The 27257-nt window shown below is 38.9% G+C and overlaps 2 protein-coding genes across 4 annotated transcripts in view; one reads left to right on the top strand and one right to left on the bottom strand.

Moving 5' to 3' along the window:
* Positions 1-14581, bottom strand: part of PRSS35 (serine protease 35) — a 121839-nt gene extending 107258 nt beyond the window's left edge. For both annotated transcript variants that reach the window (XR_012468480.1, XM_074187086.1), the window contains exons 1-2: positions 14475-14581; positions 13259-13376 (exon numbers count right to left, since the gene is read on the bottom strand). Coding sequence is in view for 1 of the 2 variants with exons in the window: in XM_074187086.1 (XP_074043187.1) it covers positions 13259-13278 (20 nt within the window). In the remaining variant the exon portion in view is untranslated. The remainder of the gene's footprint in view (positions 1-13258; positions 13377-14474) is intronic.
* A 289-nt stretch (positions 14582-14870) lies between these two features.
* Positions 14871-27257, top strand: part of ME1 (malic enzyme 1) — a 271839-nt gene continuing 259452 nt past the window's right edge. Inside the window, exon 1 of one of the 2 annotated variants that reach the window (XM_074187083.1) lies at positions 14871-14988. Coding sequence is in view for 1 of the 2 variants with exons in the window: in XM_074187082.1 (XP_074043183.1) it covers positions 19161-19196 (36 nt within the window). In the remaining variant the exon portion in view is untranslated. Of the gene's footprint in view, positions 14989-18946; positions 19197-27257 lie in introns of those variants that run through there. The other variant, XM_074187082.1, reaches the window with a different exon arrangement.

Genomic DNA, 27257 nt, shown 5'->3' with positions numbered 1-27257 from the left:
ATTAATTTGCTTGTACTGATTTGACAGTTCTAAACTGTTTAAAATTTGAGAGCTTGTTATTTTTTCCTTCTGCTGTAATGAAAATATTATAGATTCTCAATATTTTAATAAATAAAATTGGGATTTTAAAAATGATCTCTAAGACATAACTGATGGAAGAAAGGAATATGGAAATCATTGCAGGAATCATTACATAGAGTTCAACATTACTATTTTGGGATAAATTGTAACAGTATCATATTTTTTTCAAGATGATGATGATGGTTGGGATTGTGTGGAGCAGAGAGTAGAGTTTTACAGTTCTAGAAGAGAAAAATGAATTGATTTAAATGCTCTTTCACCCATATTGCTGTCTTCTTGTTCAGGAACCAGTTGAACAACATATTTAACTTAAAATTTGACTTGATCTTTTTGTCTTTTTTTCCACATGTAGTTCTTCAATATGAAAATCTACTTTTATTATTAATAAATAATACATATAAGTTGATAAGTAATAACAATTCAGATAAATACTCCATTAGTTTCATTCCTATTTTGCATCTTCAGTCAACAAACAGAAGATAGGATTCCATATTTTGAAAATGGCAAGAATGGAAAAAGAAATATAAATAATGTATAAAAACTGAAATATAATATATCTGGATTGAGATTTGTATCAAGCTGTGTAATAGTTAAACTTGAATAACTTACCTCAATATGGCTGTATGATATATATATATATAAAATATATATCAAAAATATATAATATAATGTATATGATATATGAACATGTATAAAAGCTTGTATATAAAACTTAAAATGATTTAATTTCTTGCTAAATTAGATGATTCCTAAATTTAATGTCAAAGACCTTTTTTATACATAATCTTATTTACCCTATTAAAATATTAGTGTTATATCTAATCTAATCTATATTCAGGTCATGTTCGACCTGGAGAAGATTCTGATATTCCTTTTTTGTTTAGAAGATATTTTCTATTCCTTGTTTTTACTGCCCTACCCTCTCAAGCAATAAGATCTCTTTTTTTTAACTAATGGAACCTGAAGCAAGATGGTCAAGCCTGGTATAAAAGGGAAACTTGGGTCTCCAGATCCTTGGACATTTGAAAGAAGCTAACAGTAAAAACAAATCTCATACATAGGGACTTCTATACTGTTGAAAGGAGAAAAGTCTCCCATCACACTTGAAAAACTTGGTGAACCCTAATCACTACTATCTATCATCATCAAAGAAGCTGCTTCTTCTCCATTGCACTGAAGACATATTACTGAACAAATGGCCTTAGAAATTTCTTGTATTCTTTCCAAATGAAACTGCATACTCATTCCCAAGTGGTAAAAAGAAAAAAGTTCAATATAATTTGACTTGTAGTTGGGATTACAAATACAGTAGTGACCTTATTAGCTTGGGATATTTCCTTAAACTCATATTTTTCCATCTCTAATAAAAAACTTACCTAAATTAGAGTATTAAAAATCTGAAGAGAGATAGTTCTACATGGAGAGACCCGTAGTTTCCTTTTCTTTTTTCAAAGATTATTAAGGAGAATAACAAATTGAAGAACACAGAATAAAAAAAAAATTCAAAACATAAGTAGTAAAATAGATTATTATAAATATCCAAAAACTACATACTTAAATTATCTTAAGTAAATGAACAATCTTTCTGCTATGTTCATAAAGCTCCCTTACCAACCCAAAGTTTGTTCATGAAAAAATGCAAACATTTCTTCAGGGACAGTGGTTTGGCTCTGTTGCAACCTTCCTTTGCTGGCAAACTAAGTCTCTCTTCAAATTTTTTTATTTCTGACCAATGTAAATTCTTAAAGCTTTCTTTATTAAACATGAATGAATCTTCTGTATAACTTCACTAATTTTCTCTTTCTGTCTCTATCTCTCTCCCCTCCAGAAGTACTAATAGTCTGGAGGTCTGACACTAAAAATTTAGAACAGGCTCAGATCCCACTTTGGAAAAGTTTTTGGTGATATCACAGATATAAGGCCTAATGATAGTTTAGAATTTGGTTTCTACCAACCTTTTTGTAGGTACCTACCATCCTGCAGGTAATGGGACACTAGATATATTTCATAGGCTGGTAGTAAAGGAATTTTTTTCTAAGAAGTGGATTGATACTTCAAAGAATATTCTGTCAATTAAGTGTCTCATTTAAAAATATCAACCAATTGGGGTTAATTTTTGCAATTAATTTCTTCTTTATCACATTACTTTATCACATTACATAAACTTTTGAATTATGTATGCTTAAAGCTTATAGCAAACAATTTTTAGTATAAACATTTTAATTTTAAGAGTAAGGAAAATTTAAGGTTTGAGAGGATTTTTAAGGTTTTGAAGAAAAATCTGGTTGAAAAGTATTCATTTACTCAAGCCATCATTTTGAAATTGAAGCCTTTATCAACCAACATGTAATCATAAATATTAAGGTGGAATATTAAAATCTGAATTCAGGAAGATATCCTAATAATGACATTCTATTTTAAATTTATTTCTGAAGTTCTGGTTCTTACTTAAGTGATTTCTGAACACACACACACACACACACACACACACACACACACACACATATATATATATATATATACACACACACATATATATATATATATATATATATATATATATATATATATATATATATACATACATACATGTTCTGACAGTGTTTTTGGAATTGGCAGGTGGACCTGCACAGGTGTCTGACAGAGTATGGCCACATACTTAAAGCTTTCTTTATCAAACATGAATGAATCTTCTGTATAACTTTACTAATTTTCTCTTTCTGTCTCTATCTGAATATTATCAGGGCTGCATTGCATGAATGGCTTCATTGTCTATTAGTATGAAGTATTTATAGTCAAAGTTGTAGTGTGGTGATGAAGTGATGACAGATTGTCAATGGAAATTACATTTGTAATAAAAAGAAGGAAATCAATAAGTTTAAGAGATTATTATAAATTGTTTTATCCAACCCAATTCTTAGTTAAATTAAAAAAAACTATGTTTAATACATCTTACTAATAAAAGTCTACTCAGCTATTACATAGTTTTAATGGTGTTCAATGATGGCTGCAATAAAGAACCCTTTATATGTTTCCAATTATTATTATATGAAGCCATTCTACTCAAGAATGTTGGGGAATTAGATATAATGGTTAGGATAATACTATAGTTATTGCCATGAACATGTCATATGGGGGTACCAATTTTCAATGGATTAGAATAGATTAAAATATATTTATTACCAAGATTAGACTAAACAGAATTCAATTATATGCTATTAGGAATGTTTTCAATGGAAATTAGTTTTCTTGTTTTAAGTCTCAAGTAGTATGGTCCCACTAAAAAAGGAAAAGGTTACTTTATGTAGTTAAGCAGGCAACTTCAAGTTCCCCTCCATATTTATGACTGCCTCAGATTGTCTGACCTAGAACTGATGCCACAGGCAATGTATAGTGAGCCAGTCTCATTACACAGGCTACAAGCTATTGGTCTCTGACTGAACCATACTAATGATTCATGTTGGCTAAAGTTAGGATTAGGTCAAGTCTATTTTCAAGTATTTTATGTTTTTAAGAAGATTCTGATTATTAATATTTAATAAAAGTAATCTTGGGCATCTTAAATAGACAACTGAAAGAAAAAATTCAAACAATTATTAGAAAATAGAAAATAGAAACAAAATAATTGTAATGAATAACACTTTGAAGTAAATCAGCTGGTAATGACATATTTTAGCATTTGTCAAACTGTTCAATTACAAATCTCAGAACCAAGTATAAAATGGATTAAAACTAATGGATAAATAAATATATGTAATGAATCTATTATGTGCTGGGCTAAGTAAAAGTAGTATTATTATAATACTTTAGTTTGGTTACAACGGATTACAAAAGTTTTTCTTTTTAAAAGTTAAAATTTGGTATGACTATATACATGTGTGGGGGGCAGATAGGTGGCACAATGGATAGGGTATCAGACCTGGACTCAGAAGACCTGAATTTGATTTTGACATCAGACTCTTAGTAGCTGTGTGATTCTGGGCAAGTCACTTAATCCAATTCAGTTTCCTAATCTGTAAAATGAGCTGGAGAAGGAAAAGATAAACCATTCCAATCTCTTTGCCAAGAAATCCCCAAATGGGGTCATGAAGAGTTAGAAATGACTGAAAAGTCACTGATGTGACACATCAACAAATACTGATGTGATTTAATAAACATCTCAGAATTTATCCTCTATAATGTCCTACTCTGATACTTTACATGGATGTGACCTGGAGATATAGTTCTAGTGATATAGTATATCTGCTTTCTGAGAAGCAGCCTAGTTATGAATAAAGAGGTTCATTACTAGTAGGTTGATAATTAAGAATAATCTGTCCATGACATCCAAAATTTATATAAATGCTATAACTTAAAATATTTGGGGGATTTCTTCTTTTAGAATTGCTATTAAAGTCTAAAATAAATCCTTTGGATCTATTCTCTTCTATGATGCCAAATCCTCCTTCTTTGAGGATGGACCTGAGGTTTGCAAATAGTCAAAAGGCATTCTGGGCCACCTCAATTTTCTGTGGTGGTTGTTGTTTTAAAGAAATAACTATAATATAATTGGAAATATAATAGAATATTTGTATTTCAAACTGACCATTCTAAAAGAAGAATTCCAAAATTGACCTGGATAAGGATGGCACTGTTGACACAAGACTAGAGCTGGAAGATTATTCTGAAGTATACATACAACTGTAAACACAAATTCTGGTACACATATGTTGTGTTACCTCATATATTTTGTATTTCTGTCACTTGGGCAAATTTTAACCAAATTTACCTCAGCAACTAAATAATTTGGTATCTGGAAGAAGGAGAAAAAAGCATTATAAATATGGTTGCTAATTTTTTTATAGCACCAAGAAACTGGGGGCAGCTAAATGGATACTTACTACTATATGACCATAGGCAAGTGACAACTCCATTGCCCCACAAAAACAAAAACAAAAAAGAATCAAGAAACTGAGTTCAGAGTAGTATATAAGTAACCACATATATAATCATTTATAAACACACACACACATACACATACTGGTAACATCTGTAATTTCTGATGACCTAATCTAGTATTTGAATATTTGACTATTTTAGTAGAGAATTACATTTAAAACAAAGACTCAGGTACACTGAGATAGACTGATAAAATTATGTGGTTGAAGTATATAATGAGTGCTGAAATGATAAAATAAGGGGTAAAAGAATCAGCATTTTTTGGTTTGGTTTTTGCAAGGTTAAGTGACTTGCCCAAAGTCATTATTAAGTGTCTGAGACTGGAGTTGATCTCAGATCCTCCTGACTCCAGGGCAGGTGCTCTATCCACTGCACCATTTAGATGCCCCAAGAATAGTATTTATTAACTTAAAGGCACAGTGATAATGATGATGATGATGATGATGATGATGATGATGATGATGTTTTTGTCCTTCATTTTTGAAGATGATCACGACATCAGGGAGGTAATACCATGACAAGCAAAGAATTGGATTTGAGTGAGGGGGGGCTAGGTTAAGTCACTAACCTCACTTTCTCCTCCAGAGTTATCTGGGTCCAGTGGCCAGATATGGATCAGGATGGCTGGAAGCAGTCAGAATTAAGTGACTTGTTCAAGGTCACATAGCAAGTATCTGAGGCTAAATTTGAACTCCAATCCTCCTGACTTCAGGACTAGCTGCCCTGGCACTGTAATAAGCACGTTATAAAAATTATCTCATTTGATTAATAAACTAAGCCTGTAAGAAATCCTGTGATATCAGAATACTTTCTATTTTTTTCAAAAACAGTCATATCATGCAAAAAGGTCATTTCATGCTGCTGGCAATTAAAAAAATAAAGTTGTATTTTATCCAGGAATCACTTATCTACAATACAAAATACTGTATCTAGTCATATTTCTCTTATGCAATCATCTTTAAGTAAATAAAAAATCATATATGAACTATTCAAAGTACTCCACTGTATATAAAACACTACCCATTCATTACATATCTCTTAAAATCAAGTATATTGTGTGGTAAAAGCTCATTGTATGCTGCATTTATTTTCATTTGAGAATGGAAAATTAGGCGTGAATTTGAAAAGAGCATTTTGCTTTTCACAGCAAACAGCTACAAGTTCAAGTCTTCAAAGCTAGCTTTGGAGTCATATTCATTGTTAACATCAGAAGCCTTTTTTACAAGTACTTATTTTCACACTTCAAGGAACCATGGTTTCATTAATGCGAGGCACTCCCTCCACCTACAGAGATTCCAATCTCTCTCTGTTTTAACAGACAACCTATCTAAGTTTTTGCGAACAAAAACATTCACCCCTTGATAAACCAACCCCTTCAGATGGAAGTAGGCTGGTCTTCAGAAACAAGTGGATTTGTACCATAGCCCACACTCCCTGCCAAAGTTGCCACTCCATTAGCTCTTGAGAATCTAAGGTTAGTTACCTCTCTGACATGAAGCAGCGCCAGAAGGGAACATCAGAGAGGATTATCCATAGTAACTGTAAAATTGAAGTCTCTTATAAGAGAAACTGAAACAAAAGGGATGATTTCTGGAGCTTTGCTTTCTTTTTGTCTTTCTAGTTGAAATGCTTCATAGGATCTTTTAAAAAAAGGATGTTACTTAATTGATATTCTATCAATAATTTTCTCAGGTGTTTTAGTAGGCTAAAAAGTAAGGAAAGTGGCATCAAAGAGATACGTAATAGCTTTTTTTTATGCTGTGTCCTTGCCAGAGTAAAATTCTATTAAAGACAACAAGAATTCTTTTCACCTGAAAAAATATAGGAAGGGTAGAAAGGGAGTGGAGTAGTGATCATTACCGTAGCATCAGGACTCTAGTTTATAAAGCTGGTTTTAGCATTAACACCGACTTTATAGGCTAATGGTATGAAAGCAAAAATTTTATATTTTATATTATTTAGGCTCTTACCACTTGTAGTTATGATTCAGGGAACATGATTGGACCTGCAAAATATTCATATCTATGTTATACAAAGAAATGGTATAATCTGATTCTATTAAATAGCAATACATGTTGGTGCTTTCAGGTCTACTCTTGCTCAACATTTTTTCTAGGACAAATTCATTTTAATTATTATGTACTTCAGCTAATTTATAAGAATAAGTCTAGTAAGTATGGGGTTTCAATTGTAGATAGAAAATTATAAGTTTCTTCAATGAAAGGTGGTGCTTGATCATGAGGAATTATATTATTAAACATCTTTAGGATTGCTATAATAGGCTTTCTATAAAACACCATTTTGTGTAGTACAAAGAAAGATTGGAAGAGGATTCATGGAATACGATTTAAAAGCAGACACTATAAAAGGAAATCAGAATAAAATAAATATCCTTGTTTTATTTTGGTAAGGTGAGGTCCTTATATCAGATGCCTTGTTATTGTGAGTCATATTTATATAAGGTGGAGCCAAAAACAAAATTAGAAACGTAAGGAGAAAATTTAATGTTTAGATTTTTCCCCTAATACTAACAATCATACATCTGGCATGAATAAAAAATGTCTTACATTTGTTTAGCACTATATTGTTTCCAAAGTACTTTTATATTTATTACCTGTGTCCTTAAAGCAAGGATAGTGGAAAGAGTGTTGGCATTAATAATTAAGAGACTTGGGTTAGAATTCCACTTCTTACACTTATTATCTTTACCTGCCTACCACATGCAAGTCACTTACTTTAAATTTCAATTTCCTCATTTGCAAAACAAAGAATATTAATCAATAAAGACTAGTAATACCAAGGTTTTATGAAGTTCAAATGAGATTAATAAAGTACTTTAGAAATACTGTCCTCTGTTAATAACTAGCATGTAGGTATGTATTAATATTATTACTCTTTTACAAAGTATGGCACAGTGAGTTTCTGTAGCTTTCTAAATGTCATTCTTTTATTCAATTTTTACTTTTAAAAACAGAGATACTCTATAAAGTCGGTGTTAATGCTAAAACCAGCTTTATAAACTAGAGTCCTGATGCTACGGTAATGATCACTACTCCACTCCCTTTTCTACCCTTCCTATATTTTTTCAGATGAAAAGAATTCTTGTTGTCTTTAATAGAATTTCACTCTGGCAAGGACACAGCATAAAAAAAAGCCATTACGTATCTCTTTGATGCCACTTTCCCTACTTTTTAGCCTACTAAAACACCTGAGAAAATTATTGATAGAATATCAGTTAAGTAATGCCCTTTTTTTTTAAGTTTCTATGAAGCATTTCAACTAGAAAAACAAAAAAAAGCAAAGTCTCATACTCATATTACTCTGTATTTTTAAAAGTAAAAATTGAATAAAAGAATGATAAGGATGAAGGAAGGGATGTTCATAACTGTTCATGATCATATATTACTATGATTAGTTATGTGACCCTGAGCAACTCACTTAACCTCTGTTTGCCTTAATCAATAGGAAAAGGAAATAGCAAGCCACTCCAGTATATTTGCCAAGAAAACCACCTTGGGTAGGATTGGTATGCTATATTCTGCAGGCTCACAAAGAATTGGACACAACTGACTAATAGCATAATATATATGAAACAATATTAATATATGGTTTGAACTATTCAAAACTAAGGATGAAAGCATATACTGTTGAATAAATTCTGAATTAAAAAGAAAGGGCTTGATATTTTCCCAGAAGAAAATTAAGTTAAGAACAATAGAAAACTGACAGGTTGTCAGCCACACAAATCTCCTAAACTTAACAGGAATGAGTCCAGTGACTCACCATGGCAAATTTCCACAGCAATTTCACTGATCTGAGATGACATACTAATGACCTTAACAGTCAGCCAGTGGTCTTGCAGAGCCATAAGGACTTCAACCAGCTTTTGTTAACATGTGTTATAATACTATTTGTTACAGATTGAAATGTGATATAAAGCCATAATTGGAATTCTTACATTTTTATTAAGTAAAGCCAAAAACATAAGGAAAAACGTAGTATTTATATTTCACCCTATTATTAACCTAGTATTCTTCTACTAACTTAGTAACCTAAATCTAGTACCAGGTGGGGTTTCATTTACTCAAGTACTAAGGGGGCCTTAAGTACAAGAAGGCTTGATGTCTATAAGCAGCACTCCTGGTTTTTCTTGGGATTGGTGTTCAATCTCTACTACTGTGTTATACCAAACTGTTCTCTCAGTGGTTCCCAGTAACTTCTTAATTGACAAACTCATGATCTTTCAATATTCATCCTTCTTAAATAATAAAAAAAATATAAATGAAGGAGGTTTAGTGGTACTAGATCTCAAACTATATTTTAAGGTAATAATTATCAAAACTATCTAGTACTCACTAAGAAATCAAATGGTGGACCAGTGGAACAGAGTTGACATGCAATACTAACTGATTAAATAAATTTGTGTTTGAAAAGCAAAGATTAAATTGGGAATAAGAATTCACTATTTGATAAAACATTGTTGGGGAAAAATGGAAAATAGTCTGGCAGAAATTTGGTGTAGACCAGTATTTTAACAAGATAAGATCAAAATGGATACAAGAACTAGAAATAAAGGGAACCATTACAAGAAAACCATAAGAACACATTACCTATCAGGTTTATAGATAGGAGGAGAATTTATGAATAAATGATAGAGAACAGTTTGAGATGTGAAATAGATAATTCTGATTTCATTATATTAAAAAAAGGTTTTGTACAAATAAAATCAGTGTAGCCAAAATTAGAAGGAAATAAGAAAATTAGGGGAAAAATCTTTATAGACAGGTTTCACAGAAAAAGGACTCATTTCTTTGATGCAAAGAGAATTGTATCAAATTTATAAGACTGTGAGTCATTCCCCCAACTGATTGTCAAAAGATATGAACAGGCAATTTTTCCATGAAGAAATCAAAACTATATGTAATCCTAAGAAAAAAATGCTCTAAATCATTATTGATTAGAGAAATGCAAATTTTAAAAATCTGACAGATTGGCTAAAATAATCAAAGTGGAAAATGACAAATGTTGGAAGGATGTGGAAAATTTAGAACACTAATACACTGTTGGTAGAATTGTGAACTCATTCAACCACTTTGGAGAACAATCTGGAATTATACTCAAAGAGTTATAAAACTGAAAACCCTTTGATTTAGCAAACTTCTAAGTCTGTTTTCCAAGGTGATCAGGGAGAAAAGGAAAGAACCTATATGTTCTGAAATATTCATAGCAGCTTTCTTTATGGTGACAAAGAAATTGAGGGGATGTCCATAAATTGGGGAATGGTTGAATAAGTTGTAGTATATGATTGTGATAGAATACTGTGTTATAAGAAGTGATGAGCTGGTTGATTTTAAGGAAAAAAGACATGGAAAGTCTTGGCATGAAATAGAGTCAAATAAACAGAACCAAGAGGAGAACATTATATACAGCAACAGCAATATTGTTTATAGAACAACTGTGAATGAACCCAGGTTATCCTGAGTATTATAAATATTCGGATCAAATATAAAGGATTTATGAAGAAATCTACCTCCAAAGAAGGAAGTGATAAATAGAAGTATGCATAGTGTAGGATTACATATATTTAAATATGTGTGCATTGTTGACCTTCTCTAGAGTAAGGTGGGGAAGGAGGGAGTTCATTCAGAACTTAAAATCCAATAAAAAAAGTAAACTAAAAAAGTACTCATTCTTCTTGATTTCTCTACCACATCTAAGAATTTGAATATCACCTCCTTTTGGACATAATCTCTTCACTTGGTTTTTTGGTCATAAAGATACTAATGAGAAAACTAGGAATATAGCCCAGGTCTTTCTATGCTACCTTGCTCTGGAGACTTCTCTCTGACTTAAAGGGAAACAGGGTAATAAGAAAGAAATGTAAAGAATGTAAAATTCTGTTCAATTACTTTGAGATTTTTCTTGACTATATTATAATTTGTACATTCATGGACAATGTAGCAAATACTATGGTATATCTGGACATAACATGATAGGGACTAGATCTGTGAGTTCATCAGAATAGGAAGCTCAGGAAAATTCCACCAATACAGATTTGCACTTGCTGTAAATCTGAGGGAAAAGGAATTGACTAGACCAATACTGTCAACTGAAATGTGGGCCACCAGACTATATATATAAAGATCCCTGTCACTCAAAAACTGAATTAGAAAACCACAAAATAACATTGTTTTATATATTATGTTGTTGTTGTTGTTTAGCCATATCCAACTCTTTGCAATCCTGTGGACCATAGCATATCAATATTGCCAATAGAGTTTTATTGGTAAAGATACTGGAGTGGTTTGCTATTTACTTTTCCAGTAAATTAAGGCAACCAGAGGTTAAGTGAGTTGCCCAGGATCATATAACTAACACATTACTAATAAATGTCTGAATTTGAATTTGAACTCAGGTCTTCTTGATTCCAGGTCCAGGGCTCTATTGAGCTATCTAGTTGTCTATATTATGTATTTTATATTTACATAAAAATACATATTTTATCATGTATTTTCTCAGTTATACTTTAATCAGGTTTAAGCCCCTTTTGGGAGTGTTGTGGGTCGCTTATGGCACCTGACTTCCTTTTTGACATCTTTGTCCTAGACCTACAGCAATGAGAAGTTAAATGACTTTCTTGCTTTATAAAAATCCTACCTTCTCTACAGGCAACTATCTCTAACTCCTCTTAATTCCAGTGCTTTCCCCTCTTTTATTTCATATTTATCCAGGATATAGCTTGTTTTGTATATATTTGCTTGCATGTTGTCTCCTGCCATTAAGTTCTAAATTTCTTGATGGCAGGGACTATCTTATGCCTCTTTCTGTGTCCCCAGGGCTTGCTTAGCATAGTGACACAGACATAATAGGTCCTTAATAAATGTTTACTGAATTGAATTGCACAGGGTCACAAAGGTAATCTATCAGAAACTTGAATAGAGGTCGGAGGTCAACACTATCTACTTCACCAAACTATCTCTGATAGATAAAATAGATTAATCCTGATGGCTTCATATCCAGGGTTAACCATCTCCAGTTGTCCTGATCCATATCTAGCTACTGGACCCAGATGGCTCTGGAGGAGAAAGTGAGGTTGGTAACTTAGCACAGCTCGCCCTCACTCAAAGCCAATTCATGGACTTGTCATGGCATCAACTGATGTTAAGGTCTTCTAGAATGAAGGACAGGGGCAGCTAGGTGGCCAGTGGATAGAGTACCGGCCCTGTAATCAGGAGTACTTGGGTTCAAATCTGGCCTCAGACACTTAATAATTACCTAGCTGTGTGGCCTTGGGCAAACCACTTAACCTCATTGCCTTGTAAAAAAAAAACCAACCTAAAAAAATGGACAAAAAACACATTCAATACTAAGTATAAAGAATAGGGAGGTTTCTGTGAAATTTTACTTCCAGAAATCTCAAATCAAAAGAAAGAAAAAGTGTATCACAATTTTAGATATGAAATGTGTCTTAGAGGCCATACATTTTATAAAACTCTGATTTTATAGGTGAGAAAACATCAAGCAACTGAAAAGTCCTCTGCAAAACTCTGGTATGACAGGTTAAGTGAGTTGCTGAAATTCAGTTTGCTTAATCCTTGGGACAGGTCATAGAATCATAAGCATTTAGACTCAGTGGGAACTTTAAAATGAGCTGTTCTAATCCCTGAATTTTATTTATAAGGAAATTAAAGTCCCAAAAGACTAAGTGGTTTGCTCAAGGTAAAGCAGGAAAAATGATGAAAGGGAACCAACCTCAAAGTCAAGAAAATCCAGGTTTGAGTACTGTCTCTGACAAATACTGGCTTGCCTTGCAAGTCCCTTAACCATGAAATGTTCCAGGCTAACTCCAAGTGTAACTTTTCAGTGGCAGAGGAGTTTTTTTTCATCAGTATTTCCCTATACTAATGAAATCAAAGGTTCCCATTCCCTACAAAGATACTAAAATATAGAGCAGAGGAATCAAAGCTAGGTCCTCTGACTCAAAAGCTATTCTGTATACCTTCGGTATCTGGCTCCAACAGTGAGCTGTTCCCTTTTAAAATTATATATAATCTTGCCTCACAGTTCATCTATTGCCTACTCTTTGTTGGAATATTGAAGCAACTATACATGAACTCTTTTTGAAACTGAATTCTGAATTCAAAGATGGCCTGGTGTTCCTAAAACTGGTATAGTCCCATGTAATTTAACATGCATTTATTATGTTCTTATTGTATTTGAAGAATTGTGCTATACTCACACAGGAACAGTCTGCAACATCTTGACCTAGGTTTAGCTCCCACCTTGTTCTGCCAAAAGATGGACTGGCCTCCAAGATGGCTTTGAGTCCTCAAGACTTGAAAGAATGCCGGAGATCCCTGGTAGGGAAATGATAGGAAACTGAAAAGAAAATTACTTTGAAGTTGAGTTCCTGTGCTTCTGTCTTTTTTTATAAGCTACACCGTACCTTTTTTTAAAGGGTCTGATTTTTCATAAACCTTCTCTCTCTCTCTCTCTCTCTCTCTCTCTGTCCTTAATTACCTTTCATCTTATAATTCATCTCTTTTACTTTTAGGCCCAACTTCTCACTCTTCAAGATTTCTTTTCTGACTGTTTTCTTCCATTTTGGCTTATGACCAGACTTAGTACATTTCCATTAAGAATTTCTCTACCCAACATTTGGATGGCTTCTGGGGACCGAGCACTAAGTAGGATGCAGTGAACCGTCAAGCCGGAGAACTGGGTTTGAATGCAGACTCTGCTACTTATTCCCGGAGGATGGGGGAAAAAAATCCCTTAAATTGGCAGTTAGAGGAATTGGATTCAAATCCTTGTTCGGGATAATGATTAGATGTATGACTTTTCAACATGGGGGCTCATGATGAACAACATGGATGGACTGGTTCATTGCATCAGTGCAACAATGGGGACAATTTGGGGCAATGGAGAATACCAAACTATGGACTTTGAACAAAGACCAAGGACTATTACCTTAAATTTTGGGGAAAAAACCTGATATCTTATTGTCTGATCTTGCTATCTCTTATACTTTATGTTTCTTCCTTAAGGATATGATTTATCTCTCATCACACTCAATTTGGATCAATGTATACCATGGAAATGATATAAAGACTGGCAAATCGCTTTCTATGGGGGGTGGGGGTGAGAAGTCAGATTAGGGGGAAAATTGTAAAACTCAAAATAAAATCTTTAAGTACAAAAACAAACAAATAAATAAATGATGATGATGATGATGATGATAATAATAAAAAGGGTTACTGACTTTGCACAGTCCCTTGGTCTCTCTGGCCTTGTTTCCTCAGCATGGGGGGGATAGGATGCATCTAAGGTCTTTTCCAGAGGGACTAGATTGCCCAGAGCTCAGCGGGCACCTGGGGGAGGGCTGGGGTCCCTTCCTGCTCTCAGGGGTGGCACGATCCCGGCCGGGGTCCCACCGGAGGGGGAGGGGCACGGACCGTGGCTTTCTTGTCCACGATGCCGGGCTCAGGCTGTTTACTTTCTGCGGGGGAGGGGGCCGGGCGGGGCGCGGCGCCGGGATGCTCGCGGGGATGCCGCGGGCGGCGGCCCCGTGACCGGGCCTCCCCTCCCCCGCCCGGCCTCGCTCCCACCCGCCGTGACTCAGCGCTTCCTCGGCCGTGCGGGCGGCGGCGGCGGCGGCGGCGGCGGCGGGCGGGGGCTCGGCCCGCGGCTCCCGGGCCCTTTGCCCTAGTCCCCGCCCCTCCCCCGCGGGGCCCGCCCCCAGCGGCGCGGCCGCCGCCACTCTCCGCCGCCGCAGCCGCCGAGGCAGCCGCCGCCGCGCGCGCCCCCGGCCCCGCGTCCCCGCCGCCGCCGCCGCCGCCGCCGCCCCCCGGCCCCCGCGCACGGAGCCTCCCGGACGCCGCCGCCCAGCAGCCATGGAAGCGCCGGCTCACACCCTCTACACCCAGAAGCGGGGCTACGAGCTGACGCGTTACCCCCCACCTCAACAAGGTACCCGAGGCCCGGCCGCGCCCCCCCCCGCCCCCCGCCCCCCGCCAGGCTCGCGCGCAGCCCCCGAGGCGCCGGCGACCCCGGCCCGGCCCCGCGCCCTCCTCAGCTGCGGGCCGTGCCCACGCTGACACATGGGGAAACCGAGGCAGAGCGGGCAGTCAGGGCCCCAGGGGCACGCACCCTGCCCGGCCCGAACCCGCGTCTTAGTGACTGCGGAAACATGAAGCTCCACTGCCTCGCGCTTAGGGTTCTCTCCGTGATTGTGTGGAGCTGCTTTGCCTCAGTTTCCTCATCTGTTAAGTGAGTAGGAGAAGGGAATGGCACCACTCCAGGATCTTTGCTAAGAAGATCCTAAATGGGATCATGAAGGGCTGGACTCGAAATTAAAAAAATAAAGTTGGACTTCCCTGAAGAACAGCACCTTTCCGACCCTGCACCCCATGGGCCGAGCCACTTACAGCCCTAAGGCCAGTGAGGGTCACTGGCGCCCAGTGAGGTCAGGACAGTCACACTCACAGAGGAAGACCTGTGAAGCTCACTGGCGCCCAGTGAGGTCAGGACAGTCACACTCACAGAGGAAGACCTGTGAGGGTCACTGGCGCCCAGTGAGGTCAGGACAGTCACACTCACAGAGGAAGACCTGTGAGGGTCACTGGCGCCCAGTGAGGTCAGGACAGTCACACTCACAGAGGAAGACCTGTGAGGGTCACTGGCGCCCAGTGACGTCAGGACAGTCACACTCACAGAGGAAGACCTGTGAGGCTCACTGGCGCCCAGTGAGGTCAGGACAGTCACACTCACAGAGGAAGACCTGTGAGGGTCACTGGCGCCCAGTGAGGTCAGGACAGTCACACTGTGAGGGTCACTGGCGCCCAGTGAGGACGTAGGACAGTCACACTCACAGAGGAAGACCTGTGAGGGTCACTGGCACCCCGTGACGTCAGGACAGTCACACTCACAGAGGAAGACCTGTGAGGCTCACTGGCGCCCAGTGGGGATGTAGGACAGTCACACTCACAGAGGAAGACCTGTGAGGGTCACTGGCGCCCAGTGAGGTCAGGACAGTCACACTCACAGAGGAAGACCTGTGAGGGTCACTGGCACCCCGTGACGTCAGGAGAGGAAGACCTGTGAGCGTCACTGGCGCCCAGTGAGGTCAGGACAGTCATACTCACAGAGGAAGCTCACTGGCGCCCAGTGAGGTCAGGACAGTCACACTCACAGAGGAAGACCTGTGAGGGTCACTGGCGCCCAGTGAGGACGTAGGACAGTCACACTCACAGAGGAAGACCTGTGAGGGTCACTGGCACCCCGTGACGTCAGGACAGTCACACTCACAGAGGAAGACCTGTGAGGGTCACTGGCACCCCGTGACATCAGGACAGTCACACTCACAGAGGAAGACCTGTGAGGGTCACTGGCGCCCAGTGAGGTCAGGACAGTCATACTCACAGAGGAAGACCTGTGAGGCTCACTGGCGCCCAGTGAGGTCAGGACAGTCACACTCACAGAGGAAGACCTGTGAGGGTCACTGGCGCCCAGTGAGGTCAGGACAGTCACACTCACAGAGGAAGACCTGTGAGGGTCACTGGCGCCCAGTGAGGACGTAGGACAGTCACACTCACAGAGGAAGACCTGTGAGGGTCACTGGCACCCAGTGGGGACGTAGGACAGTCACACTCACAGAGGAAGACCTGTGAGGGTCACTGGCGCCTGGTGAGGTCAGGACAGTTGCACTCACAGAGGAAGACCTGTGAGGGTCACTGGCGCCCAGTGACGTCAGGACAGTCACACTCACAGAGGAAGACCTGTGAGGGTCACTGGCGCCCAGTGAGGATGTAGGACAGTCACACTCACAGAGGAAGACCTGTGAGGGTCACTGGCGCCCAGTGAGGACGTAGGACAGTCACACTCACAGAGGAAACCTGTGAGGGTCACTGGCACCCCGTGACGTCAGGACAGTCATACTCACAGAGGAAGACCCGTGAGGGTCACTGGCACCCAGTGGGGACGTAGGACAGTCACACTCACAGAGGAAGACCTGTGAGGGTCACTGGCAACCCGTGACGTCAGGACAGTCACACTCACAGAGGAAGACCTGTGAGGGTCACTGGCGCCCAGTGACGTCAGGACAGTCACACTCACAGAGGAAGACCTGTGAGGGTCACTGGCGCCCGGTGACGTCAGGACAGTCACACTCACAGAGGAAGACCTGTGAGGGTCACTGGCGCCCGGTGAGGTCAGGACAGTCACACTCACAGAGGAAGACCTGTGAGGGTCACTGGCGCCCAGTGGGGACGTAGGACAGTCACACTCACAGAGGAAGACCCGTGAGGGTCACTGGCGCCCAGTGGGGACGTAGGACAGTCACACTCACAGAGGAAGACCTGTGAGGGTCACTGGCGCCCAGTGAGGACGTAGGACAGTCACACTCACAGAGGAAGACCCATGAGGGTCACTGGCACCCCGTGACGTCAGGACAGTCACACTCACAGAGGAAGACCTGTGAGGGTCACTGGCGCCCAGTGAGGATGTAGGACAGTCACACTCACAGAGGAAGACCTGTGAGGGTCACTGGCACCCCGTGACGTCAGGACAGTCACACTCACAGAGGAAGACCTGTGAGGGTCACTGGCGCCCAGTGACGTCAGGACAGTCACACTCACAGAGGAAGACCTGTGAGGGTCACTGGCGCCCGGTGACGTCAGGACAGTCACACTCACAGAGGAAGACCTGTGAGGGTCACTGGCGCCCGGTGAGGTCAGGACAGTCACACTCACAGAGGAAGACCCGTGAGGGTCACTGGCGCCCAGTGGGGACGTAGGACAGTCACACTCACAGAGGAAGACCCGTGAGGGTCACTGGCGCCCAGTGGGGACGTAGGACAGTCACACTCACAGAGGAAGACCTGTGAGGGTCACTGGCGCCCAGTGAGGACGTAGGACAGTCACACTCACAGAGGAAGACCTGTGAGGGTCACTGGCACCCCGTGACGTCAGGACAGTCACACTCACAGAGGAAGACCTGTGAGGCTCACTGGCGCCCAGTGAGGTCAGGACAGTCACACTCACAGAGGAAGACCTGTGAGGGTCACTGGCGCCCAGTGGGGACGTAGGACAGTCACACTCACAGAGGAAGACCTGTGAGGGTCACTGGCGCCCAGTGAGGACGTAGGACAGTCACACTCACAGAGGAAGACCTGTGAGGGTCACTGGCGCCCAGTGGGGACGTAGGACAGTCACACTCACAGAGGAAGACCTGTGAGGGTCACTGGCGCCCAGTGAGGACATAGGACAGTCACAGAGGAAGACCTGTGAGCGTCACTGGCACCCAATGAGGACTTAGGACAGTCACACTCACGGAATAAGACCTGTGCACAGTGTCTGTCATGAACTCATACACATTCACAAGCTCATTCATTTGTTCACTGTTGTGCATGGGCTCATTCATAGGGACTCTTATGCCTAAGCTCAGTCAGTTGCTTACATAATCACAGATTCAGGATTCACTCATATGTCCATTCTGACCCTCCCCCAACATATGTTTTAAGGAGATTGAATTGTATGCTCAATTTAACTCTGTCTCAGTCATTTACTTAGATATTTGCATGTGAGAAGACTAAATTCACGCCCTGGACAGTCCTCTGCTGTTGAGTCTCTCATTATGGTCATCATTAATGAAAGTTTGGAGGTCTATGATTTTGTTCAGATTTCTTTGCCAGCATTATTTTGTTTGAAATACATATATTAAGGGGCAGCTAGGTGGCACAAGTGAATAGAGCACGGGCCCTGGAGTCAGGAGTACCTGAGTTCAAATTTGGCCTCAGACACTTAATAATCCCCTAGCTGTGTGGCCTTGGGCAAGCCACTTAACTCCATTGCCTTGCAAAAAACCTCAATAAATAAATAAATAAATAAATAGATAAACAAAGAAACAAATAAATCAATGAGTAGAACAATGAAAACATTTATGAACTGAAATTCTATACCACAAGAGGCAATTCTAAAAATGCCCTATTACAACGAAGTATGTGTTTAATAATAATGTTTTTTCTTTTTTCAGGTTTTTGCAAGGCAAATGGGGTTAAGTGGCTTGCCCAAGGCCACACAGCTAGGCGATTATTAAGTGTCTGAGGCCGAATTTGAACTCAGGTACTCCTGACTCCAGGGTCCATGCTCTATTCACTGCACCACCTAGCTGCCCCTGAGGTTATTATTATTATTATTATTATTATTATTATTTTTTAGTTTTTGCAAGGCAGTGGGGTTAAGTGGCTTGCCCAAGGCCACACAGCTAGGGGATTATTAAGTGTCTGAGGCCGGATTTGAACCCAGGTACTCCTGACTACAAGGCTGGTGCTTTATCCATTACACCACCGAGGTTAATTCTTTATACTTTATATTAAGAATTTCTGGCATAAAAATCTTTGTAATTCTCACCTGCCCATAAGGAATATAGCTTAAGGAGAATAGTACCTCTATCTAGATTTTAAAGGGGACACACACATGATTGGGTTGGTATATTCAAGGAAAAGCTTTTTTAGTTTGTTGTTTCATTTTAGTATATGCTAAATTATCATATTTTTAGTGCATTATATCTCTCATGTCTAATAGTACTCATCACGTTCTTTATTCCCAGATCTATATTCAACTGTAGTCTATGTTGAATTTCAGTAACATTTCCACCTGTCTACTAGATATTTCAAATTCACGTCCCAAAGGCCTCACAAACTCTGTCAGAAATTAGATTCGTTATCTTGCTCCCCAAATCATCTTTTCCAAATTTTCCTATTTGTATCAAAGATACTAGTATTTCTCTTTGGTTCTCTTAGTTTACAATCTTAGCATTATACTTAGCCTTTCACTACCTCACACCATATGAGCATTTATTTGCCACATCTCATGGTTTTATTAATACTGTCTCTTACCTTGTCCCCCTTCTCTTTACTCAGACAGTCACACTACCATAGTTTGGACTCTCATCTCTTTAAATTGGTGACTTTACCTCATCTTTTCTATCTCTAATCTATTATCCACACAGCTGTCAGGATGATTTTCCTAAAATTCAGGTTCTACTATATTTAGCTCTCTGCTCAGTAATCTCCAGTGACTTTTAATTGCCTTCCTAATTTACCTAACCTACCTTTCCAGACTTAATCTGAATAAATCTGGAAAGGTTGGTTTGAGAGATATTTAAAAGCCCTCTTTCAAAACTCATCAATTTACCTTTTATATGAGGCCTTTTCTGGTCCTAGCTGCTCTCCCACTCCCTTAAATTCCTCCCTACTGACATTTGTCTTGCACTTGTTTTGTTCAATTTCCTACATATTTATGCTTCTATTGTCTTCTCCCAGTGGGAAGGGCCTATTTTTTTGTCTTTGTACCTGATGCATAATAGCTATTTATTAATTGATTTGTAGACTTACTGTTTTTGAAGATTTTAATATAAATGAATTAAAATTTAGCTTAGTCTGTACTTTCAGGACCCTTAAATCAGTAGGATCTACTTCTCTTATATAGGTATTATTCAACAGTATGATACTTTGAGGATAGCAAAAATATTCTAACCTCAAACTAAACAGGCTGCAGGACTCAATAATACAGCTCATCATATTTTGGTCATGTACTCTAGAACAAGATGGGTATTCTAATATTGGTTCATTAACTTGAGTTTGGGCTACTTCTGAGGTTATGCTGAGTCATTGAATCCAGAGAAACCTTATGAAACCCTACAGTTTTTATCAATGCCCAGCTTTAAGTCTCATGTACTCCATGGAATGCTCTCTGATCGTTTTAGCCCTTGGTAATCATTCCCTTCTATAATTCTGGAGAGTTAACACATAAAGGGACTTTAGGGGGTCATCATAATTCAGTCCTCTCATTTTATTAACAAGAACAAAGATCCAACTCTGCTTTGAACTCTTAGAATTGTATCACTCAGTTGATTCTTAGCATATGTAATGTGACCTTTCCAAGCAGATTGTAATGACAGGAATTTTTTTTTTATATTTCTGATGCCTATCATTGTCCTCAGGCAGAAGATTTCAACATACTTGGATATTCTCTCAAACACCCTTATTTCCCAGTTCTTAAGCTCATTCACTTCCCATGATCTACTCCTCCCTGCCTCAGCTACATACAGAGATAGCCATACTGTTCTTGGCTGTTACCTGCCAAAGCTTATTTTCCATATTAATAAAATTCAGAATTTTCTTATCTGAACTATTTTGCTCTTTATCTTAATCATAACTTCAAAATTTTCACCCCTTAGTTCTTCGCCAGGATGACATCGCTGTGCTGGCTACACTCTCCTCCCTTTCGTATCTTTACCTGTTAGTGAACCAGTTCTATTCTACACTGTCGTCTTTGCTTGTAGCTTTTACTCTTTTTATCTTAATGCTAGTCTTAATTTGCCAAACTTCAGCCCCTACCATCAGGATGACTGGAGATGGTCCTGGATGAGAGGTGATCAGGGTTAAGTAACTTGCCCAAGATCTCACAACTAGTAAGAGTCAAGAGTCTGAGGTCAGATTCAAACTTCTGTCCTCCTTACTCCAAGGCCAGTGCTCTATTTACTGTACCACCTAACTGCCACCATCTCTCGCCTTTGCTCCTACTCATACTGCCGAACAAAGTTGGAAAAAGTCATGAAACCAGGCTAACTGGGTCCATTACACATTTGTGTACCATTACCCCTACCCAGGCCTCTCTGCATCAAGGAAGTCAGTCCTATAGCACCTTCCTAAGTGACTCAGTATCCCACTCACCACAATGACTTCTCCAGATCTTTTCATCCCTTTTACTCAGATAGCTCTTTCTACTCCCATATTTCTCAGTTGAGAAGTTTGCCTCATATTTCACTGGGAAAAAAAAAATTAAGACTATTCACTGAGAACTTTCTCCTTTCTCCTCCTCTTCATCTTGCTTGAAATCCCAGGTGATTTCACTTCTATCTCACATAATGAAACGGCCCTTCTTGCCAAGGTTAATACTTCTACATGTACAAGTGATTTCATTTCATCCTGTCTTCTCCAGCAGGTTGCCACCCTCTATCATTCTGTCTCTCTCACCTTTTTTCAGAAACCCTTCTTCAAGCAATTGGCTACTTCCCTAAAGCCTGCAAGCATGATGTTATCTCCCTCTTCTTCAAATGAGGATCACTTGATCCATTCCTCCCCTTTAATTATATACCATATCTCACCTACCTTTTGAGGCTAAACTACTTGAGACGACCTTTTACCATAGGTACCTCCCATTTCTTTCCTCTCATTCTCTTCTTAATGTTCTACAATCTGGATTCCAACCTTATTCAGTTAAAACTGCACTTTGTAGTGTTACTATGTCTTAATTGCCAAATCTAATGTTTTTGGAATTTCCAACAGCCTTTGATACTATTAATCACCTTCTCTTGATAACCTCTTCTGTCTGAATTTTTATGACAATACTGTGTCCTGTTTCCTCCCTCTACCCATCTGACCACTCTTCCTCAGTCTTCTTTACTGATCTTAATTCAAGTCACTCCCACTAAATGTGGGTGTTCCACAAGGCTTTGTACTGGATACTCTTCTTTTCCTTTTTATATCATTTTGCATGATAGACTCATCAGCTCCATGGATTCAATTATAGCTGTCCCTTCACATGGGGATTTTTTCATTGTCATTTATATATACTGCAGATAGGCATATCAACATATTTTATCTTTTAATACTATAATAAGGCCAAAAATTTTACACAAGTTTTCCGGATCAAGTTGCTGCACCCCTAACCCATGATGTAGAAGGGATAATTATATGATTCTCAGATCTGTTTATCTAGTGGTAACCTTTGCTGATTATCAGTCTCATATTTAATGCTTTCATTTTTTTTTTTTTTTTTTGCAAGGCAAATGGGGTTAAGTGGCTTGCCCAAGGCCACACAGCTAGGTAATTATTAAGTATCTGAGGTCGGATTTGAACTCAGGTACTCCTGACTCCAGGGTCAATGCTCTATCCACTGCACCATCTAGCCACCCCTTCCACCTGCCTATTAGATATCTTGAATTGGACATTCCACAGACATCTTTAACTCAAAGTGTTCAAAATTAAACTCGTTATCTTTCTTCCCAAACTTTCTCATCTTAAATTCCCTGTTATTGTTTAAGGTACCCCCAAGGCTTGCAACCTAGTTGTCATCTGCAACTTCACACCTTCCTACCCTCTATATCTAATCTGTTGTCAAGGCCCATCGATTTTACCTTCATAACATTATTCATATATGCCCCTTCTCATCTGTGACATTGCTACTGCCTTAGTACATCACTTCTGACTTGAACTATTACACTAGCCTGTTGATTGGGCTTCATGTGTCAATTCTTTTCACCTTCTAGTTCATCTTCTATTTGAATATCAAATTGATTATCCAGGTCTGACCATGTCACCACCCTAAGATCCACTGACACTGACACTGGCCTCCTTGTTGTTCTTTACATGAGACATTCCAGTGGTTGTCTCTAGGCATTTTTATTGACTTTTTCCCCATGCCTGGAATACTTTTCCTTTATATTTCTGCCTCTCAGATTCTCTAGCTTCCTTCAGATTTTAACTAAAATTCCAGGGCAGCTAGGTGGCACAGTGGATGAAGCACTGACCTTGGAGTCAGGAGGACAAGAGTTTGAATTTGATCTTAGACACTTGACTCTTAGTAGCTGTGAGATCCTGGGTAAGTCACTTAACCCTCTTTGCCTCATATCCAGGGCTATCTCCAGGCCTGATTCCTATCTAGGGAAAGTGACACTGGTGACTTAGCACAGTCCTGCCCTCACTCAAATCTAATTTATATGCTTGTCATGGTATCAGCTTCCTGATGTCAATGTAGTCTTTGAAAATGAAGGACAAGCATTATTATTATTATAACTAAAATTCCATCTTCTTCAGTATGATGTACCCAGTCTCCTCTAATCTAGCACTTTTCCTCTGTTGATTATCTCCAGTTTATCCTTTATATAACTTATTTGTATGTAGTTGTCTCTTGCTTGTATCTCCCATGCTTAACAGAGTGCCCAGCATGTAGTAGAAGCTTAAAAAATGATTATTGGTTAACAAAAAAAAAAGAAGATAAAGAGGGAAAATAACTGTGATTCTGGGCAAGTCACTTAACCCTGATTGACTTCCCTCTCCCCTAAAAAAGAGGAAAGAAAATAACTTAACATGTTTCAGTCAGTTTTTTCTTAAGCTTTATCATATATATATATATATACACTAGCAAATCCTTTATAAAAGATTTATACCATTAAAATACTAATGATTTGCTTAAAAGTGTATTTAACTACCTTAAACTTAGTGGGTCATCCACAAATGTTGAATATGTAGAACATGCACATTTTATAGTTGTGTTTCAGATTTATTATCTTATTAATTTTCATTCCTTTTGCAAGTGTGAAAAATAACTCCTACAATTCATTGCACTTTTGCTGTGTTAGTCCAAGATTGTCTATACTTATGGATGAGCTCAACAGGTTTCCTATCCAAATGGCAATCATAATAAGCTGATAGGAATTCTTCATCTACTTGGTTTTTCCTGTCTAGATCCTTTTAAGTGATTATGGATTTCATTTAGGCAATTCTTTAGTGTTCTGGCTCTTGATGCAGACAGCACAGTGTCATCATTGTTATCAAAGGACCTTTTATTTATAGGAAATTCTTATAAATTAACTTAAGTTTAATATTACTCAAAGATACAGAGAAAAGATACACAATAGGATACACAAGAGCAGGCTGCATCACATTGCAAATATATAAGTAGGAGAAGTGAGGTAAAGGATTGAAGAAATGTATAAAAAAAGAGATTAAATCAAAATCTGAGGAGAGCAAGGGATACTAATAAACATTCTCTGTGCTCCATTAAATCCTTACTATGTCAAGAGAACTTGCCAACATGGTGAATTTATGGTTGAACAGGAAAAAAGGTAAAGCAAGATAGGTAGGTATGGATAGGTTGGGAACTACACATTATTAAATAGAATACTCACACATTGATGAGATTGCTCATCTACTGTGTGAGTCTGGGCACTGTCAGTCAAAACCTGGAGGTAGGAGAGGCTTTACCTAGTGAAGTAATTCCCAAGCCTGGGGCTTTCCATTTTATGGGCTGCTGGCTGGGACACAGAATTTTGCAAGGAATCCATAAATTCACGTGCAAATCTAATGATGATAACATTTTTATAACCAGAATAATTAATATCTTGTGTATGTGTATGTTGGTATTTTTCAAGTGTATTTAGATAATGATATGATTAAAGAGATTTAAAAATAATACTGAATTCATAGTAGTTTTAGCATCAGTGTACTGATTAAGAAAATAAACAATGCTAAAAACAACTATGAATTCAGTATTTTAAATTATTAAGACCTGTACTACTATTTCCATTCCGTGAAATTTGATCATCAAACTCTAAAAAAATTTAGAACCAATATTTTACATCAAAAATAGTTCCCATAACTTGGAAGTTGTATGGGCCAGACTGGATGGTGAAAATACCATAATTATTTCTTGATTATTTTTAGTATGAGTTATTTTGTTTGGGTCTGTGAAGACCTGATGAGATGGTCTAAGACCGACATTTGGCATTGCCAACTCTGGATGATTTTATACCCTAAGGTTTTAATTTGTATGTGAGATTCTTTTCCTCCAGACATCTTACATTGATTTGATTTAAAAAAAAATGATTACTGTGTCCACCTCAAACTTCTCTCCATAAGGCATAGGGAAGTGTCAAGAGAATCCTGAGGCATCACACTGTGAACCAGGGTTGGAGATGGAGGGGAAGACCATAAGATTGGTATTTGTTTTAGAAGGAAAATAGATGGAATCAGAGAACGTGGTAGAGAAGGGGCAGCTAGGTTCAGGTTGCAGTTTTATTTTTGTGGGAAGTGGCCCTCAGGTTTACATAACTGACCACCTCCTATCCCAGCCTTTAGCTCTGGGAATGAGCCACAGTATCCTTTCAGATGAGGTAGTACACTCTACTTGCCTCAATCCTAGCTTTCTGTGAGATGTGGGTGGGCCTCAAAAAAATCGAGGCCTGAACTGATCCCAGGGAGGTGAGTGATATGAGGGACTTATTTTCTGAGAAACAGCTCCCTCATTTTATATATAAAGAAACTTGAGACACAAAAAAGTTAAATGATTTGCCTGTTGTGACAGAGGTAATAAATATTCAAACCAAGATTCAAACTTAGACCCTGTGATTCCATATCAGTGCTCTTTCCAGTAATACCATTGCTACCCCAGTTGTCATTTCCCGTGTTACTGCAGAAGAATCATGTCTCTGACAAGGGCAAACATCCAGAAATCCCATAGTTCCCCAGAGAAATGGAAACTCTGACCAGGTCTTCCTTCATGAATACCAGTGTTACCTCGGGGAATATCTAGATGGTTAGTGCTCTAGGCCCAACTTCTGTGTTCTTTTCTTGGAAACTCAATGGCCAGAAGATTTGGAACTTTGATTCTGTATCTTAAGGAATTATAATTTGAAAATATTCTTTCCATAACATGAAGTATTTTTTCCTGCTTGACATCCTGGGTACTCCTTCCCCCATCCATCCTGGGTTTCATCTTTCCCTCCATTCTGTTCTTTGATTTTCTTTCCTTGTCTATACCAGACATGCATACTCCAAGCACAATTGCAGATCTTTCTCTTTGATACTTCTTTTATATTTGTCATTCATATAATAAAGTCTCCTTCTCTGGCTGAGAGACCTTGGGCTCACTGGAGGCCCCTCCTCTGCTCAGCTGTAGTCCTGATCTTAGTTGGCACTACTTATCAACTCTGCCCCTTCAGGGCAAGGAAGGAACTCACTGATAGCACCCACAATTTTTCTTTATTTTTTCCCATGAACTGGTTACACACCCTTTATGTGTTTGGTTGGTCTTTGGCTTTGCCCTTAGTGTTTTAGCCTAGCCTCCCCTCCCCTCTAGCCTGTCCACATAGCAGAGAAGAATGATAAAGGTCTTCATAACCTTTAGGGAATAACAAGATCAGACTTGTACTCCAGGAAGATTGCTTTGGCAGCAATATGAAAGAGAGTTTGGAAAGAAAAAAATAGAATTAGGAAGACCAATTAAAATACTATTAAAACACTCTAGGTGAGAGGTAACGAGAACCTAAACTGGGATAATGACTGTGAATAGAAAGCAGTGGGTAGTTGTGAGAGATTGCAGAAGTATGATTGATAGAATTTGGCAGCTAATTAGATATGGCAAGATGTGAAGATGAGGGAGGAGTCAAAAAAT

This window comes from Macrotis lagotis, chromosome 5 (genome assembly GCF_037893015.1).
Source record: "Macrotis lagotis isolate mMagLag1 chromosome 5, bilby.v1.9.chrom.fasta, whole genome shotgun sequence".
NCBI lineage: Eukaryota > Metazoa > Chordata > Mammalia > Peramelemorphia > Peramelidae > Macrotis > Macrotis lagotis.
This window is presented reverse-complemented; position numbering and strand designations above follow the sequence as displayed.